Here is a 19538-nt window from a genome sequence, read left to right as displayed (position 1 = left end):
TTTATTTTTTTTTATTCTATTTCTCCATCTCTCTTTCTCTATATTTTCTCAGTTTGATTTTTAATTCAATTATATATATATATATATATATATATATATATATATATATAACCTATGTTCAAGCGTACAACCTGTGTTCAAGCGTATATATATATACACACACACGCTTGAACACAGGTTATTCATACCTGTTCAAACGTGTGTGTGTGTATATATATGTACCCAAAACGTTTCTGAGTTTTTTTATTTTTCTTCTATTTTTTTATTTCTTTTGATTCTTTGTATTGTTTCTCTTTGATTCTGTTTAGAGTTTATTTTTTTTTTTATTCTGTTTCTCCATCTCTCTTTCTCTATACTTTCTCAGTGTGATTTTTAATTCAGTTATATATATATATATATATATATATATATATATATATAATTGAATTAAAAATCACACTGATATATATACACACACACTTGAACACAGGTTATTCATACATGTTCAAGCGTGTATATATATATATATATATATATATATATATATATATATATATATAAAATTATATATACATGACATAACTAAAAAAAAAAATTATAGTAAAATTGTTTATGTTTCAAAAAAAAAAAAAAAGAATGAAAGTCCTTAATAATATAAATTGTATTTATATTATAAGGGTATTTTAGGAAATAAGATCACAATACAATTCCATTCACCAACATATTGCACTGTACCAAACGAAGAAATAGGATTAGGTAGTCTATTCCAACGTTACAACCAAACAAAGGAATAGGACTAGCTAATCTATTCTCAGTGGTAGCTAATCCCAGTGATAGCTAATCCTTTTCCAATGGACTAGACAATCCGCGAACCAAACGAGGCCTTAGTCATTATTTCATTAAATTGATTATTCGATCTAATTAATAAATAAATAAAAAAGCTCATCTCAACTTTTTAAGATATCTTTGACAATTCACAATAGGACCACCTAGGGAGTAGGGACTAGGTGTATGATAATTATTAAAAAAAAAAAAAACAAAACTCCAAAACCACATGGATTTATTTATTTTTTTTATATATTTAAAATACAACTTATCATCCGACCAAATTTGTCTGTTTTTTGGATGGTAAAACGGTGGCGTTTCATGGTATGACAAAAAAAAACAAAGATGTAAAAAAAAAAAAACAAACAAAAGGTATCCATCATATGAGATTCTCTATAAGTAAGCCCAATAGAGTTGGACTTAAAAGAAATATTAAAAAATAATTACAAAATGAAAAAAGAAAAATAAATATTTTTTAAAAAATAATAATAATAAAAAAGAAAGATTAAAAAAGTACCAGCTGGTAATAACATAAAATAAATATTTCTGCACAGAAATTAGAAAAAAAAAAAACAGAAGTAAAAGGGCAAACAGGAAGGCAACGAGGCAATGCTTCTGTTAACGCTGTAGATTTTTGGTTTTAACAAATCAACTCGCATTTCCTTTTTTATATCAAAACCCTAATTTCATCCGGGGATTCAGTTTCAGCCTCGAAATACCTATCTCTCTCTCCTCCCTCTCTCTCTCGCTGAAGCCCTCCACCGATTGCTGTTGGACCGCGATCCCTCCATCGAACCTCGCCAATCTCTCCGCAACGAAACCGCAGGTTGGTTGCTTTCCTCTCTCTTATCTCTCTTTAATCCCGCGGGGCTCCTCTCTGTCCCCCTCGATCTTCTTCGATTTCGGTGTCTTTTGAGTCGGTGGAAGCCGGGGATTTCATTCCAGCTTTTGTGTTGAATTGTGGATATTCCTCCTGTTTGAGAACCTCAGAGCTGAAAGTTTGAGATCTTACATGGTTTTCCGTTCTATAGGGGATTGCGATTAGCGTGAGAAAAAAAAAAAAAAAATCTTTAGGTTTTTCCTGAATTTCACACACATAGACTTAGTGTGTGTTTCTGTCGCTGGAGAATCTTGGTGTGTTTATGGATACTGCTTGGCAGTGGCAGACTCGGACGGACTTTGTGTTCATTTGCTATGCTCACTTCATAGCATTCATTGCGCGATTAGGAACCTGCACTCTATTGTCGAAGTATCAAAATTCTGACAAAGTGTGAATTTCATGAAGCATGTTTTGTTTCCAATAATCGTGTTGTTGAATTAGGATAATTGCGATCATCTTATATAGTCCATTTTCTTCTTATCACTCCGAAATAGGTGACTGCCTAGATATATAGTTAGAGGCAAGCAACGTTGAATTGTAGGTTTAGGATACCCTTAGCAACTTGCTGTTCGCAGGGGTCGAAGTCTTTTATTTCTGTTAGTTTATTGTTCATGGCTTTGCTTCTTCTAGCTAGGTGTTTCCTTTTGTATACTTTGTGTGTACTTAGGGGCACTAAATTTTTAATGATATGTGTTGATTATTTATAAAAAAAAAAGTTTATTGTTCATGACCAATTTTTTTTTTTGTTAGTGTTGTTGCTTGTTTTGAATTTATGAAGGCATATAAAATAGGCTACATAGATTTGCGTTGACTAGTGTATTTCAGTTCTTCATTGGAAAATTTGAGTTTAGTCTGATTGTTTTATCCAAGAAGTTGCTAAGTTGGTATCTTTGTTTGTCATATTAAGTGGTTATACGGCACAAAATGTCTTCTTTTTATTTTTTTATTTTTTTATCTTTTGTGGTGGGTGAAGCATTGCTACTTAAGCTCAAAGTAGCTAGGATTTCCTTCGATAGAACTTATCCCTCACCATGATTGATCTACTTTTGTGTGTTGTTTGTTGAAAATTTCGGGACATGCTATTATGGTCTTTCTTTTTGGTTCAAATTTCATGCCTGAGCAAGAATAACATGGATCCCTAGAAATTCAAAATGTCTCGCCGCAATAAATGGATGGTTGGTGCTCTCTTGAGCCTTCTGGTGCCTTTGGGGTGGGGTTATGGAGGTTTGTTAGGAGGGGTCGGGGGAATTTCTCGTGCCATACTAGATTTGAGGTAGAAAATGGTTCCAAGATTAGATTTTGGCATGATCAGTGGTGTGGGGATATGGTCTTTAAGGAAGTATTTCCAGTTTTATTTGGTATTGCCTACAAAAAGGATGCTTCTGTTGCAGATCACTTGGAGTCTATTGGCGCTTCCAATCAGTGGGATGTGAGCTTTACCAGAGAGACATGATTGGGAGGTGGATGTATTTGCCTCTTTCCTTAGAGTGTTGTTTTCAGCTAGAATGAGTCGAGAAAGTGAAGATAAGCTGTGGTGGGCCCCCCCAAAAAAAGGTTGTTTAAGGTTAGATCATTCTTTTCTTCCTTGATTTTCAGTGAAGGTAGCCGTTTCCCATCGAAGAATGTTTGGCGGACTAAGGCCCCCTTGAGGACGGCTTTTTTTTGTGTGGTCAGTGGCTCTAGGTAAGTCCTAACTATGGTTAACATCGGGAAGCGGAATATCATCATTGTAATGGACAGCTGTTGCATGTGTAATAGAAATGAGAATTCCTTTCACCATCTTCTTTACTGTGATTTGGTTTATTCCATTTGGATGCCCTTTTTGGTCGGTTTGGTTTGTCTTGGGTTATGTGATTATGTCTAGACGTTTAGTCCACTTGTATGCTTGTTAGTGGACTATCGGCAATACGTGAAGTGCAGCTATGTGGAGGATGGTGCCTACATGCGTTTTATGGTGTTTATGGAGGGAAATGAATGACAGAAGTTTTGAGGACCAAGAGAGGACACTGAAGGAGATTATGTCTTTGTTCTTTGTAACTTTGTATCTTTGGACTTCTGCTTATGTCTCTCCCTTGTTGATTAGTCGTAGTGATTTCTTTGTTCTTTTTGCTCATTTTAGCTAGGTGTTTCCTCTTGTATACTTCTTGTGTACTCAAAGGCGCCTTTACGCTTTTAATGATATTTTTCGATTACTTATCATAAAAAATAAATGGATGTACAATGAGAAAATAATTATAGATCTTTTGTTTAAGGTGTGTACGCATGTTTGATTGTTCAAAAAAGGTGGACTATGCTGCAACTAGTGAGGCCATGCGAGTTTTGGTGTGAGATTCTTGATTTTTCAATGGTTCGTCTAAAGATGTCTGCATATATATGTGGTTGGTTGTTCACAAGTATGTTGAGTTCTTGATACTGGTGGTACCTTATTGTACTATTTGGACTTTTACATTTTCTAGCATGGCATACTATTGATTGAAGCTGTGTGTTTCACAATTTATCCTAGCAACCTACCATGTTGGTGAAATATAATAATATTGTCCCTTGATAGTCTGATTGACCGTCGTAGTTTTTTTTTTCCCCACTATTTTGTTATAGAATGCTGCTGCACAAGATCCATAAAGGGGGCTAATATGCTGCTAAGTGATTACAACTAGTTTTTCTGGTCACGAGTTGTCTTCACAACATGCTGTTTCGGTGAACTTGTCATAACTCAGTTTATCAAAATTTTGCCCACTTTGGCATCTTTAGTATTACCCATGCTTGTGGAGGAGTTCATTTGATGAAACATGAAGAACACATTAGCGTCACTCTAGCTGCTACTTAATTTGAACTCCATGGCAACAGTTTTTTTTTTTAATGTGCTTATGCAAATTAATGATTAAGGCTAGGTTTATGAAATACTCGCTCAAAAGTGTTACTTGCTTATGTGAACTTTTGTCAGCAGATTCTCTATATGCCCTAGCTGTATTGAATGTGATTTTTGGCCATCTTCAGTCATGAAGATTATTAGTATTTAAGATTACTATTGTTTCTTCTGAATCGAAAAGCACATATACTGTTCAATTACCTTAAATGTTTAGCAAGTACTTATAAAAAAAAATTACCTTAAATGTTTAGCAAGTAGAACTACTTATTAGAACATGAATTGGTTGGATTCCCACAATTTGGTGGTATGCAGGGGTTGAGTTCTCTCTTGGGTTAAACTTAACCATCAAAATAAATAAATAAAGAGTCATCTCTGTTGGTTCAATTTTGTTACAGTGGTTATAGAGTGAGTTAACATCTGTGTTTATCATTTTCAATTTTAATCTCTCTTATTAATGGCTCTCTCTCTCTCTCTCTCACACACACACACACACACACACACACACACACGTAGATGGAATTTCACACACACGTAGATGGAATTGAAACATTTTTAGATCAATTGTTTGATCAGAGGTCAATAGGACTTGAGGGTTCACGCAATAATTTAAAGTCAGTGAAACCTTTCCCTTTTTATGCCCCTTAATATTATATGATCTGCAAAGAGAGGTTAAGGTTCATAGTTTTTAGAAGATGAGACACCTTCTAGGTGATCTCAACCAGAAATTTATTGAATTATTGTCCAATTTTGCATGGAACTCAACAGGAAAACTGGAAGTGGATGGCTGACTTAGCATGAGGAATGGATAAATTTAGTTATAATCGGGCAATTTTCTGTGTGCTGGACTGCCTACAAAATAACATATGAAGATGGGATATTTGTATAGAATTTGTGCATGGAGTGACTTTATTTGTTTTTCATGGAAAGTTCTGTTGGGGCAGGCCTTTTAAACTAATTAGCTGAGTTCTCAAGCTTACAATTGATGTTTTTGCTGGGATAGAAGTGGGTTGTTAGGGTGGGTGATGCATTAAAAGTTCTTGCACCATGACAATCTTAGCAAGATAATTGTTTGTTCAAGTAGTCATTCTTTATCTCCTTGGCGCATACAGAAGGGAGGAGATTCTCCTGGAAGAGTGTGTGGCGGACACAAGCTCCTCCAAGGGCGGCTTTCTTTGCATGGTTGGCGGCTTTGGGCAAAATTCTGACCTTAGATAACCTCAGGAAGCGACATGTGATTGTGGTGAACAGATGTTGTATGTGTAAGAGGAGTGAGGAGACAGTTGATTATCTTCTTCTTCATTGTGAGGTAGCTTCTGTCTTGTGGAGTGCTTTCTTTGGCCGCTTTGGGTTGTCTTGGGTGATGCCTAGGAGGGTTGTCGAGTTGCTAGCATGTTGGTGGTCCTCGGGAACCATGGGGGAGGGGGGGGGGGGGGGTGGTGGAGTGCTGCAGTCTGGAAGATGGTGCTTACTTGCTTTTTTTGGTGTTTATGGAGAGAGAAATAATAGGTGTTTTGAGGATTTGGAGAGGTCCTCTGAGGACATATTATCCTCTTGTCTTCATACTTCGTATCTTTGGACTATAACGTATGTTTGTCCGGTGACGATTAGCTATGCTGAGTTCCTTGTCCTTTTTCTCATCCTAGTTAGGTGATCCTTTGTATATTCCCAGTGTACTTTGAGGCATTTGCTTTTTTAATAAAACTGATTTACTTATAAAAAAAAAGAAAGAATTTCTTTTCCTCATTTGCTATATGCTAATTTTCTATGCCTTTTGTGATAAAAAGGAAGGTGATTTTCCCCCAAAATCGATCAGTCAGTTACTCGTGAATGATAACTGTTCTTTTCAGAAATATATGCACTCTTGTGCAAGCATAGAACGTCAAATTTTCAAGTTTTTTGATGTTTACATTTCTGTTCCATTGAGTTTGTATGGATGCTTTTATGCTGTATTAGTATTGATATGAATATATTGTTTGGTAGCAGAAGAAAAAGAAATTGTATAAAGCATCTATATATGGCATCCCCCTTGTCTGTCTGTCTCTCTCTCAGACACTCCATTAACGTCATGAAGAGATTAGTAATCTGTATTTTTACGTCTTATACAGATAGCTTCATATCTTGTTGCTACTGAGAGAACTTTTTGTTAGTCATTTAGAAAATAGCTGCATAATACATTGTTATCTTGAACATTGCAGGAAATATTTTTTCTTTCTAAGATGTCTCCAGCTTCTAAATCCAAGTCCAAGGACAAAAAGGCCAGCAAGGAACCCCAGAAGGCTTCAGCAAAGTCTTCAGGACCTGCTATTGCAGGTAGTGGTATCCCTGCTAGTGCATACGATCCACTTTTGGGAACATTCCATACCCTTGAAACATCACCAACATCTTCCAGTTCACCTCTTCACACTAATGGTCGATTCCGAAACATAGATGAGACAGATGAGCATCCTGGAGGCTTGCCTGCAGCTGGGATTGAGTATGATTCTGTCTCCAATAATGGTAGCTGGTCTGGTGAGTCAGAAGACCATAAAGAAAAAACATCAATTCCTCCTGCTCGGAATGAAACAATACCAGGTGCTGAAGGTGACAAGCGGGAGAAAATCCGCCAGAAGAACGAACGGAAGCATCAGCGCCAGAAGGAAAGGCGAGCTCAGGAACTGCGTGAGCGTTGCAGTGGCTATCTCATGTCGAGAAAGCTTGAAGCACTTGCTCAACAGTTTGTGGCAATGGGATTTCCACATGAGCGGGCAACAATGGCCCTCATACTGAATGAAGGAAAAGTAGAGCAGTCAGTTATTTGGCTGGTTGAAGGTAGTGAAGAAGCAGAAAATCACTCGGATCAAAATCTTGCTGGTAGTAATTTGAAAATTGACATAGCAGAAGAGATTGCTCTGATTGCGGATATGGAAACAAGGTACAAGTGCTCAAAGCAGGAAGTTGAAAGAGCTGTCGTTGCCTGTGAGGGTGATCTTGAGAAGGCGGCAGAAATGCTAAAAGTAACGAAGCAAGATTCATTTGATGCTCCACCTAAACCAGAAGAAACTGGCGATCCTCCGACCATTAGTAATGGCAAGCTTACAGTTGCAGCCACTAACACAAGACCACAAACAAAAAATCCTCCTACCGTACAACAGAAAAAGGATGACAGGGAATTCAATTATACAAAAACAACAGCTACAGTTGTAGGGTCTTCAGAACTGGGGAGCAAAAATGTGCAGCAGTCTTTGAAGAGAATACAACCGAAGTCAGAATGGGCAAGACCCCAACAAACTGCTATGTCGGCTGAGAAACGGTGGCCAAATGCTGCATCAAGTCCTTCGGCTTCCTATTCTTTGGCATCACCTGTGGCATCACCCTTGCAGGTGTCAACATCACCAGCCAAGACAGAAACCCATTATGTGGCCGTTGGAAATGAATTCAAGAACCTTCAGCCTGGAACAATGAGGGAACCAATTATAATGATGCAGCGGCCACAATCTGCCAGTAAGCAAGGGCCAACCACTAGCATGAGCTCATCTCCTCCTGGAACAGCGGCCAGTTGGTATCCTTCGAATGGTGTTGAAGTTATGAAGTCCAATGGCTTTTTGCAACAAATTCCCAGCACAAGAGGCCTCAGTGCAAACGATCTGAGCTTGAATCACATGTACCACCACCACCTTCAATATCAGCATCAGCATCAGCATCAGCAACAGCAACAGCAACAGTTTTTTCCCGGCAGCAGCCCAGGTGATTCCCCTGGAACCAGTCGAGGGAATAGCATATTGAGTAGAGCAGGTACATTTCCTACACTTGCTGCTGCTTCCTCCCTTGGACTCTTCTCTGGGTTGAGTTCAACTCTGTCGTCAGGGTCGTCATCTCCAGTAGACTGGAGCACGGGTGGATCAGTGTCTCACTTAGATTACACCAGCGTAGACTGGAGTTTGAAGAGAGAATCGTCTTCACCAAGCTCCAATGGGTTGTGGCCTTCGTTTACAAGGAGCAACACCCACATATATGATTCAAATACTTCTGGAGTTGGTGCTCAGCCGGCCATGAGATCAGTGCCTCATGCAAATGGTGTGCCCATAGCTGGGTTGCAGGGCGGTGGAGCGGTCATTGCTGATACATCTGCTGCTGGTTCTAGGGAGTGGACATCCCCCTTTGAAGGGAAAGATCTATTTAGTTTACCCAGACGGTTTGTTTCTTCTCCTTCGCTGTAGAGGGTGAAGTGAAAGAATTTAATGAATAAAATGAAAAAAAAGGAAGACCTAGAAAATGTGCGTGGATTTCATGTTGGTGTTGATGATATTGTTGGTGGAAAGCTTTAAGTGAAAAAAAAAAGCATCTTAGAATCCTTTGCTTGATTCCTCTTTCCCTCGCATTCATTAAAAAAACACACAGGGGGGGCATTAGCATGACTAATTTTGAGAGAATTGCTTGCAGCTTACCCAGTGTGACAAAATCTTTTTAAAAAATAAAGCTTTAAGCATAATACCTGATTAATTAGAAACCCCCATTCCCCAATGTTCACATCTTCACTAAATAATGGGTTAAGATCCTACTTTGGCCTTATAGCATCCGCAGTGGCTTATCTAAATTTCTATTTAAAATCACTAATTAAAAGCAGCTTTTTATTTTATTTTATTTTTTTAAAATTTAAAAAAATTACTTTTCAAAAACATACTACATTTGCTTATCTAAATTATTTCTCTATTCATTTTTTTTTTATATATATAAAATAATAATAATAATAATAATCATCCATTCTTTTCTCACGCCAGAAAGCACATCCAAACGAAAACATCTAATAAGATGTGTTGGAGCTAATTAGGCAAACTCTTCACTTACAAAAAAAAAATCGATGAGTGTTTTTTACCTCTTGTAGAGTCTTATTTCTCCTCTATCTCTCTCTCTCTCTCTCTCTCTCCCTCTTCTCCGTTTTCTGATATTTTGGAACCAGAAAATTGATCTGGGCTTTCATTGCCTTGACATATATGCCACACAATCATCTTAAAAAATCAGGGGTGTTAATGTTATACATACATGATTAAGAGTAATTTTTTTTACACAAGAACATAAGACAACATTAGCATATATTAAACACCATTCATTCAATGATACAACAGCACTCGATGATTTTCATTTTATCTTACTTGGGGCTATAATATTACTCAACAGACTCAGCAAAATTGGAGGCTGAGGTAGAAGCACTTGTTGAAGCAGGTTCTCTGTACCACTTATTTGCTTCACGAATCAGAAAGTTGGCCTCTGCATTTCAAAATAAATTGTAGGTTAATTTACCATCAACCTTAAGCAAACCTATTTTATATTTGGGAAGGGAAGCAAAGTTGTAGGATATTGGTTTTTTTTTTTTTTTTTTTAAAAAGTCATCATTTAACATTAAAAAAAATTGGAAATTGAACATAATAAGTAAGTTTTAAGACATCATCTGAGGAAGTCTACATTCTATTTTTTTTTTTTTTTTCCTTTTTTTCATGATTTACCAAGTTATTAATTGTAACTTTTTAATATCTAAAATAACAAGATAATATAAATTCTAAAAAAAGTTTACAATTTCTGCCACATGTCAGGATAGTGTTGGATTGTAAATCATGTACATATTACCTATTGGAAACATATAAGGAAAGTGGGTGGAAAAACCTAATTGGAATAATGAAGCACAAGCGTGTAATAAGAAAAGTTTGGAAACCCATGGGTTTCAACAGAGAGCCATCAAATCACAAGAATGTTGATGCATTTTACCATAAAATTTACCCTAAAATTTGCCTTTAATGGCAGAAATAATTCAGTGTAACCAACACCTAAGACTAATCCTATAACTGATGTGGTAGCATTAAGTATATTCCTAACAAATTTTAGATAAATATTTGCACTTGTTTCATTAATGTTAGGGATTGGCTTACAGCTTTAAAAACATCATGGAGACAAATAAATCATAAGCTATGAGGCATAACTATCTGAAGCTTACCTGACAAAAACACTTCACGGTAGTCATCATCATCATATAGAAATTGTGGGGGATCTGGAGAACCAATACCAACAATGGTGCTTCCACTGAATCAAATATATTGAGAAAATTAAAATGAGTTTGCGTTAGTAAAATCAACGAAAATTTGCATGTCAACATCTGTTGTTCAATCACAAGACTTCAAACCATTTCCATGGATATCTTCTTTTATATTGCCTGAGCTACATATAAACAGAAGCAAGTACAAACAAAATAAATAAATAAAGATCTAATTGATAACCTAATGCTATAAACAATTTTTACCAAAATAATATATTTTTTATTTCTATTTTCCCAGCATAATTATTCATTGGAGCTGAACGATGGAACTATAGAAGTATATCCAGTTAATTGCTCACTTTGTCATTTGAAAGCTTCAAATCAGAATTGGTGGAATGGTTATGGTTTTATTGGGCTTCCCAGCTTTGTGTTAGCTAGAAAGATGAAGGTTCTAAAGGAGAATTTGAAGGTTTGGTGCAAGAAGGTTTTTGGAGATGCAGTTAATTGCTCAAAAAAACTCCATAGAGAGGACCTCAAATCTCAAGCCAAAATTTGTGTATGGCTGTGTGGTTGATGATAATGATGCCATTTTTTTCATCAATTGGCAAATTCACATAGCAGGGCAAACTACATTGGGGAATTAGAGGTGGATGGAGTTGGCTATTCCGAGGAAAGTTAGGTGAAGGATCAGATTATCTTTGATCGTTTTAGGTGGAGGTTTAATCGTAATGGAAAATTTGATAATCGATCTTTTAATGAGTCGTTAAAAGGATCTGATGGAGTGCAATTCCATTTGAAGAGTAATTTGTGGAGCAAGGTCCTTTGAAAGTGCTTTTTTATTTTGGGACAGTAACTTTAGGGAAACTTCTAACAATAGAGAATCTCATTCAAGAAATATCATTCTAGTAGATTGATGTTGTATGTGCAAGTGTAGTGATGAAACGGCAGATCATTTGTTGATTCATTGTATTAGTGGAGAGTGAGTTATCATCTTTTTGTCTTCTCTGTTTTTTGAGTTCAACAAATGATGCCTAAGAAGGTCATTGATGTGTTCTTTGGGGGGAAAAGTTGGTTTGGAAGGCATAGAAGTTTTCGCATTTGGAATGCTGTCCCATTTTGCTTAATGTGGATAGTTTAGAGGGAAAAAAAATTGCATGTTTAGTTGTGTGGAGTTTTCTATTATCGAGTTGAAATCACTTTTTGCGAGATCATTTTTCAAGTAGTCTCATTTGCATTCTTGATGAGAACTTAGCTGAAATACTATAAACTTCCGTTCACCTCATGACTATATTGATAACTATCATAACAGGAGAAACCACAGTTTAGGCCCTAGTCTGTGCTTGAGCTCTCATGTACAAAATGGGAAGGCTACCCCATCTTTGACGGACAAATTATGCACCCTGAGACATTTCAAAAAGTGACGGAATTTTTGTTTTTTGTTTTCTTCTGTCTTTCTTCCAAAAAGTGACTTTTTGTTAAATATTTTAGAGATTATTCTGGGATCTTGATTACAGTGCTTAAGATTTCTTCTAATCTTTTCCTTTGCTTGTGCAGTTGTACTCACTACAACTGAATTTGAAGACCATAAACAAACTATAGATGCTCTTGAAAATTTATTTGAGTGATTGAGAGGATTTAAGAAAGTATTCCATATTGTATTCTTGTGTGCCCTATGCAAGTAACTCGAGTCTAAAACTTGCTATTGTGATTGCAAATTTTCTACTTGTGCATATCTCAATTAACAGACAGTGACAATAAAATAAGAAACAATGTGACTTACCAGTACCACATCCATAATATACCTCATTTATTAGAGTGCAAGCTATCAATCTCATTTAAGTATGAGCAGAACTGAAATTATCTAAAACACGGACACACAGATACAGGCGCACACAAAGTATATTCTTAATTTGTTCTAAATGCTGAACTAGAAATGAAGATTTAAATAGGCATACAAGGATTTTACCTTCCAGACATAAAAACAGCATCGTATTGTCCACGGCTAGCTGCAATTACACGCTGTTTTAATCTTCGAAGGGATGGGAGAACTTCAAATGCAGGAGGCTCTGCAAAGAAACACATAATAAACAAGAAGAAAAAAAATTGTAAGAATAATAATAAAAAAAAAGCAGCACCAACAACATCATCTAAAATTCTGATCCTATGGATATACTATTGGGACCTACTCCAACTGATTCTTATTATTTTTCCTAGGCAAAATTGCATTAATACAAAAAAAAAGAAAAAAAAAGGAACTATAAAAGGAGGGGGGCGGGGGCCCCAACGAAGAATAGGTATGTTCATAACTTGTCCTTCAACAAGTCAAATTAGAAGCCAAACCTGAACTTATCCAATGGAGCAAGGTAGGTTAATTGGAATATAGCTGAAGGAAATGTAAAGGGAAAGTAGTGGAAAAAAGGCAAAAAAAAAAATATGGGCAGAAAACAAATAGAAGGTCACACATACCCAAATCATTTATACAAACATCTGGAGATATTCCATTTGTTGAGATCTTCTCCAGCAATGTTAAGGGATCAACCTTACTAGTTTGACCCAACTGGAGGCGCTGAGAAATCAATGCTTGTTTTAGAAAATTTTGACAGTATAAAAATTAGTGCAAATCGAAATTCTTTGATTATCTATAAAACTGCACTACCTTGTAAACTTCAGCTGTCGAACATGCCTGCGGTGGCTTTATGAGAACCATTGGAATGTCCAAAGATACTGGTGGGGGAATATTCTGAACAACCTGGACAAATCAGAACCAAATTCTAGTGGGAACTCTAGCAGACTATGAAATTCACATCCAAGCAAGTCCCAGTAATATGATATAAATTTCTAGATTCTTTTCTTTATGTTTGTGTGCATGTGGCTGGGGCAAACTGATGAAAGGGGCAAGACACAAATTTTACTTTAATTTAGTTTTATTTAGGTCTAATAATTCAGTTATTAGTATTTAAATTTATGTTTGAATTAATTTTCAAGATTCAAAGGTATTTTTGGTAATTTAATAAATGGGATTGCCCTAGGGTTTAGTCCTTAGTCTATTGAAGTGTGTTTTGTACGCCAATGGAGGAGACTTGATGGAATAAAACAAAAATGAATAAATGATTCTTCTCTCTTCTCTGTTGATGTTGTATGAGAGAACAGAGGTGACACTCACTTTTGTCAAGGATTTAGTCAGCAGGTCAAAATAGAAGGAGAGATAGAGACGGAGAGGAAGACATAGACTACAAAAAAAGAAAAAGAAAAGGAAGCTTTCAGTGTTCTGCTTGGTTGACAACGGAATTAGTAAGACCAACAAAGTCACTCAAATCCATGTTTAGGCTCGAGCTAGCAACAAGCCATCCAGACACTTTTCAAGATTTGAGAGGTTGGACTTGGACCCAACATTTTCAGAGCATATATTTTCAACTCAACAGCTCAAAACTTGAGGTCAAGTTTTCTCAAACCAGGAGAGAATGATGCAAGGGCCAAGAGATAAATTTCAGTTTAGTTTAGTTTTATTTAGGTGTAATAATTGGGTTATTAAGTATTTAATTTTCAAGAGTCGAGGATATTTTTGGTAATTCGATAAATGATTTTTTAATTTTATAATTAATCAAAATATCATTAAAACATAAGGCGCCCCCAATTACTCAAGAGAAGCCACCTAGGAAGTAGGGGCAAAAAGAACAAAAAAATTGTTATAACTAATCACTAAAGAAGCAACATAAGAAGCTATCCAAAGATACAAAGTGTTGAAGAAAAAAGATCAGGGTAATTACCTTTTCCCCCCATCAACTACAACACCTTGGCACTTTGCCCCCATTAACTCTCAATTGTAACAACCAACCCCTATGAACTACCATTTGTGCCCAAAAACCCCCCTTCCGCCAGTCAAAGGCCCCTTCCGTCAGTCTAAGGCATTAACTCAGACGGTCTATACGTCACTTTGCCCCCATAAACTACAATTCATTGTCACTTTGCCCCTATGAACTATAACGCATTGTCACTTTGATCGTCTGAGTTAACGCCTTTGACTGATGAAATGGGGGTTTTGGTCACAAAATAGTAATTCATGGGGTCGGATGTCACAGTTGGTAGTTCATGGGGGCAAAGTGAAAATGCGTTAAAGTTTATGGGGGGAAAATGTAATTACCCCAAAAAGATATCAACTCCAAAGTTTTCTCGTGGTACTGAAAACAGCTATCATTCATTTCCCTTTATAGACACCACAAAAAGGCATGAAGGTATCATCTTCCATACTACAGCAGGCATTCCACCAACAAGCAAACAAATTGATTACTCGTCTAGGCATAACCCAAGACAACCCAAATCTATTAAAGAAAACATTACAAATGGCACACACAACCTTACAATGAAGAAGACGATGATTCACGAACTAATGGACTCCCCATTCCTTTTGCACATTACACACCAAGCAACCATAATGACGCGCCGCTTTTGTAGATTGTTCATGGTAAGAATCTTCCCTAGGGCTGCCGACCACACAAAAAAGGCCACCCTCAACGAAACCTTAGTCCTCCAAACACTCTTCTAGGGAGAATGGATCCCAAAATGACAACCCATGGACCTATAGAAGGATTTAACACCAAACAATCCTTTTTTGGAAGGAACCCACCATAACTTGTCTTCTCCTTCTCTTCTCATTCTTACTAAATATAACATTCTATAGAATGAGGCAAAGACATCCACCTCCCAATCCTGAGCCACTCTAGCAAAACTTACGTTCCATTGAAATGACACCTCCAAAAAATTCCATGTGAGCCTCAATAGGAGCATCCTTTGCAGAAAATTCAATAAATGAGTGTTGCCCTAGGGTTTAGTCCTTAGTCTATTTAAGTGTGTTTTGTATTCCAATAGAGAAGGCTCGATGGAACAAAAAAAATGAAGAATTGATTCTTCACTCTCTCTCTTTCTCTCCCCCCTCCTCCTCTCTGCCCCTTCCTTAGAAGAATATTGAATTTAGAGAAAGGTTCTCATAATGCACAAAATTTGCCTTCAATAGCTAAACTAATATTAATAACACGTGCCTTCATCAAGTATTCAAAAAAAGAGTTGCAACGGTGTGGCTCCAAACCAATTAAATTTATGTTAATACCACCAGCCGTCCATCCACAATTGATAACTCAAGGGTTTAAATTCTATACCAAACTAACCCTAACAGCTCTACAAAGAGGATATCATGAAACCGTATAAAACTGAGTATCTTAGCTTTCTCCAAAGAGGAATAGATGTCTCAGTCGATTCATAATTGGATGCTATGTCCATCTAGAACGAGACACTAAGTTAAAATCTTAAGACTTCCCTCGAATTCATAGTTTCCAAAGTGAATTAACAAAACTTAATATCTGACTCCTAACAAACTTCTGATACTATGTTATCAACTCAAAGCTAAGAGAACTGAGAACAAAAGCAGCACAATAGCCTAGCATCTCTGCTTTTGAGCCTAGACATTAATAGGCTTATAGGCTTTTGCGCATAGCCTAGTGTGTTCTTACACATGTTAAGGAGAATCGCAATCTCAGAGCTTGATAGGAACGTGGAAGGAAAAAGGACAAATCTATGAACTGCAAACTGCATTTTTGTAAAACATAGACATACCTCACCTCGACCGGTACAATAGGCTGCTCCCTGAGAAAAAAAGAAGGGAACATCAGAACCAATCTCACTTGACCATTCTTGGAGTTCCTTTTCAGTAGCAAGACAACCGCTAAACTGATTTGCTGCCCACAGTGCAGTAGCAGCGTTGCTGCTTCCACCGCCAAGCCCAGCCCCAGTAGGGACCTTTTTGTCAAGATGAATCTGCCCACAGTTTTTGAATGGGATTATACAATGAATGATTTACTAATACAATGTTCTTAAGAGATAAGCAAATCTTAATATTTATGGCCAGAAGTATAAAAATCATCTAAAACATTTCTTACCCAAAAGAAGTTTTCACTGCCGGTCTTCTTCCTGTAAAGGTTAAGGGCCTTAATAATCTGCAAAAAGAAGGTTTCCAATATTCATAAGATCTAGAACAAGAGAATATAGAAATAACCACATTAAGTTTATGCCCTACCAAATTTTTGTCATCAAGGGGAACTCCAGGCACATTGGCCGACAAACGATCCTGAGTTTTTGATGGTGACAAAGAGAACTTAATTACATCTCCTAGACTTATAACCTGAGGCAGAAAAGTGAACAAAATGTGACTTTTGTGAAAGAACAGAAGACAAAACTGTGAAAAATAAAAGCGAACCCAAAGACATAAATTTACAATAAATATGACTTTAAAATTAAATGAACTCAGTATTATCTGAGCAAGAGCATTTATGCATCTAATAAACTTTTTACACTTACAAAAGAAAAAAAAATTGAATGAACTTACATGAAATAGAGATGCCAAATCATGAAAACCATCTTCCCTCTTGTTGGTTATTCTTAGGAAAACATTAACCTGCAACACGCCGGCTACCAAATTCAAGATATAAATAGAGAAAACCAAAATTCCACAAAGTTCAACTCAAAGCAATAGAATGTGATTACCTTGCAAGGCGAGAACAGAGTCATCCTTGAAAGAGGAGCATCCCTGTCCACTTCATCTGCCAACTTGCTTAATCTTTTCTCAGGATCATACACTATCTAATTACCCCACCAACCAACCCACAATCAAAAATATCAATAAAACTCAACAAACGAAAAAAAGACTGAAAATTTAACTGTAACCATGATAAGAAAAGGGATCGAGGAACAACCTCTACTTGTCTTCTGTCAGTGTTTGAATCAGAAACCATGGCTCTGACCCTTTGGAACTGAGAGTGTGAGTGAAAAGAAGAGGACCCATGTGGCCTGAACGAAGAGAGATGGCTTCTCCTGAAGGAATTGCACGAAGGGAGGAAGACATGATGACTACATGGGAAATGAGAGGAAGCCATGGATGGGCTGTGAGGCCTCTCTAGTTGCAGCCCCAAGTTAAGTTCATGGAAAAGCTCAAGCGATTTGCTGATTTCAGTGATTGGTGTGAGTATGCACTAAAGTATCAATTTGAGCAAAGCAAACGGAATCAATTACATTTGCACCGTTTGTTTGTTTGTTTTTTTGTTTTTTTTTTGTTTTTTTTTGTTTTTTGGTAATTTCACGTGCTCACGAAGTCGAGCGTCTTTTCCAAACACTCTTTGATATTTAAAGTCTCTTATTTTGGTGTATTTAACTCTGATTTTTATTCACTTTTTCTCTTCTGTTATATGTAAAATTATTAAAATACCTTTACTGAAATTACTTTTTTTACCATTTAATTTAACTGTAACGGAAGGAAGAAAATTGAAAAAAATTAAAGTTCGATACACTAAAGTAAGAGATTTTGAACATTAAGAGAGTGTTTGCAAAACCCGCGCAAGTGAAGTTACTTTATTTTTTGGTTTTTTTTTTTTTTTTTAACTCCCCCGTCTTCTTCCGTCTTCATGCTTGTTGGTCTGGTTTTTGGATAAAGGATTTTGTGGGCTTCTCGATTGGGCTTTAGGAGCCAGATTACTATTGGATGGCTCTTTGGATGGATTTGATTTAGACCCGGCCCATGGCCCGCTTTATTATTGTTAGTCAGGTTTATTATAGTTTAGGGATAAGTACAATTTTGGCTCATATGGTTTGGGGGTTTGACAAATAACTTTCGGAGTTAAAAAAAAAAAGAAAAAAGAAAAGAAAAGAAAGAGTGATTAATCACTTCATAGGATAAGCAAAAAATGAAAAACAAATTAGTTTCTACTGTTGAAAAAGTTGACAAAATCCGTTAATGTAACACATTAGTAGGAATCAGGATGATCAAAGAGAGTAGCCAAACTATCATATGACCATTGGGGTAGTTCAATCACCCCTTTTTTTTTGTTTAATTATTTTTTGCCATTTGAGGTGGTTAAATGTCTCATTAATGGCCATGATAGTGGTTCAACTACTCCTAAATATGTCCAGAGGGAGGCCGAACTAGCTATAGGGGTGAAAACTCGGTTCCGATTGATGGTTATTGGCTAAACTCGCTAACCAGAACCGGGGATAGCTGGTTGGTCAATTTAGAAAACCGGCTATCAATTACTCGATTATCCAAACCGGTAATCAAGTCTTTAAACAATTGGGCATTTTGGGCCTATTTGGGGTATTGGGCATATTGTTTGGGTAATTTAGTTATTTTAAACAAATAATTATGGCTTTTTTGGCCTACTAAGTTAGGCTTTGTTGTGGTTATTCAACACAAAAAAAAAAAAAAAAAAAAAAAACTAAAATAAACGACGTTGTTTTATGTTTTTAAAAAAGAAATATATATATATGATTGAAAATATATGAAAATAAAGCAGTAGAACCATCCATGTAGGTGGTAATTGCAATTAAAATAAACATGATGCAAGAGTTTTCAGAGTAAGTGCGAAATTGGAGTGTATAAAAGAGAAATGAAACTAATAGATAATGGAAAGATATCAAAAGATTTGATTAATAATTAACAAGAGTACTTCATATTCAAATATAAGCTGGAAGTAGTGAAATTACACAAGAGCAGAAAAGATTACAAGTAGAGAGCAGCAGGATAGTTGCAGAGGGATTTCAGGTGTTTAGGCTGAAAGCTTCGGCCTTACAATGAGGGGGACAGTGTCTTTTTATAGACAAGACTCAGCAGGTAAATAAAAATTACATCAGAAATTCAAATAGTAAAAGTAAATACTGTAGTGTTGACAGGCACTGTGGTGTCGGTAGGCACTGTAGCAAGTACTGTGTTGTCGACAGGAACTGTGCCATGATGATTTGGCAAATATCTTCAATAAAATTTAATGAACGATGCCGCGGAGGGCAAATGGTCTGAACGGTGCCACGGAGGGCAAATGGTCTGAACGGTGCCACGGAAGGCAAATGAACTGAACGGTGCCACAAAGAGAAAATGATCTATAAATCTTCAATTCCTAGGTAATAACTATCTGGACTGTCAGCAAGGAAACCATAATTCCCATACCATT

General features: G+C 36.5%; 2 protein-coding genes across 3 annotated transcripts; one reads left to right on the top strand and one right to left on the bottom strand.

The window, feature by feature from the left end:
* Positions 1–1560: 1560 nt before the first annotated feature.
* On the top strand, positions 1561–8890 carry LOC132164182 (Ubiquitin-associated/translation elongation factor EF1B protein). Of its 2 annotated transcripts, none has more exons than XR_015912985.1 (2): positions 1561–1630; positions 3076–5960. XR_015912985.1 is itself a non-coding variant. In XM_059574619.2 (2 exons), the coding sequence occupies exon 2, from the start codon at positions 6767–6769 to the stop codon at positions 8744–8746; it is 1980 nt and encodes a 659-aa protein (XP_059430602.2). In that variant the 5' UTR covers positions 1570–1630; positions 6746–6766; the 3' UTR covers positions 8747–8890. The 2 variants fall into 2 exon arrangements, 1 of the variants encoding a protein (XP_059430602.2); XM_059574619.2 differs by lacking the exon at positions 3076–5960 and adding an exon at positions 6746–8890 and having other exon boundaries at positions 1570–1630.
* Positions 8891–9536: 646 nt separating this feature from the next.
* Positions 9537–17604, bottom strand: CDPMEK (4-(cytidine 5'-phospho)-2-C-methyl-D-erithritol kinase). The gene is made up of 11 exons (XM_059575061.2): positions 17298–17604; positions 17089–17184; positions 16931–16999; positions 16622–16726; positions 16485–16541; positions 16162–16362; positions 13211–13303; positions 13021–13120; positions 12521–12620; positions 10516–10601; positions 9537–9794 (listed from the first exon to the last, which is right to left on the bottom strand). Exons 1-11 carry the CDS (start codon positions 17475–17477, stop codon positions 9694–9696), a joined length of 1188 nt encoding a protein of 395 aa, XP_059431044.2. The 5' UTR covers positions 17478–17604; the 3' UTR covers positions 9537–9693.
* Between the last annotated feature and the right edge of the window lie 1934 nt (positions 17605–19538).

Source organism: Corylus avellana, chromosome 8, assembly GCF_965113065.1.
Source record: "Corylus avellana chromosome 8, dhCorAvel1.hap1.2, whole genome shotgun sequence".
NCBI classification, from domain to species: Eukaryota; Viridiplantae; Streptophyta; class Magnoliopsida; order Fagales; family Betulaceae; genus Corylus; species Corylus avellana.
Note: the sequence above shows the minus strand (reverse complement) of the source record. Positions and strands in the feature narration are given on the sequence as shown.

What these genes read in the sequence shown, in the direction of transcription:
- LOC132164182 (XM_059574619.2), top strand. Translation starts at nt 6,767, where the DNA reads ATGTCTCCAGCTTCTAAATCCAAGTCCAAGGACAAAAAGGCCAGCAAG.
- CDPMEK (XM_059575061.2), bottom strand. Translation starts at nt 17,477, where the DNA reads ATGGCTTCCTCTCATTTCCCATGTAGTCATCATGTCTTCCTCCCTTCG. An exon ending in ATTTGGCATCTCTATTTCAT is followed by an intron (nt 16,727 to 16,930) that starts GTAAGTTCATTC and finishes TTTCTGCCTCAG; the next exon opens with GTTATAAGTCTAGGAGATGT. An exon ending in CGACAGCTGAAGTTTACAAG is followed by an intron (nt 13,121 to 13,210) that starts GTAGTGCAGTTT and finishes TTGATTTCTCAG; the next exon opens with CGCCTCCAGTTGGGTCAAAC.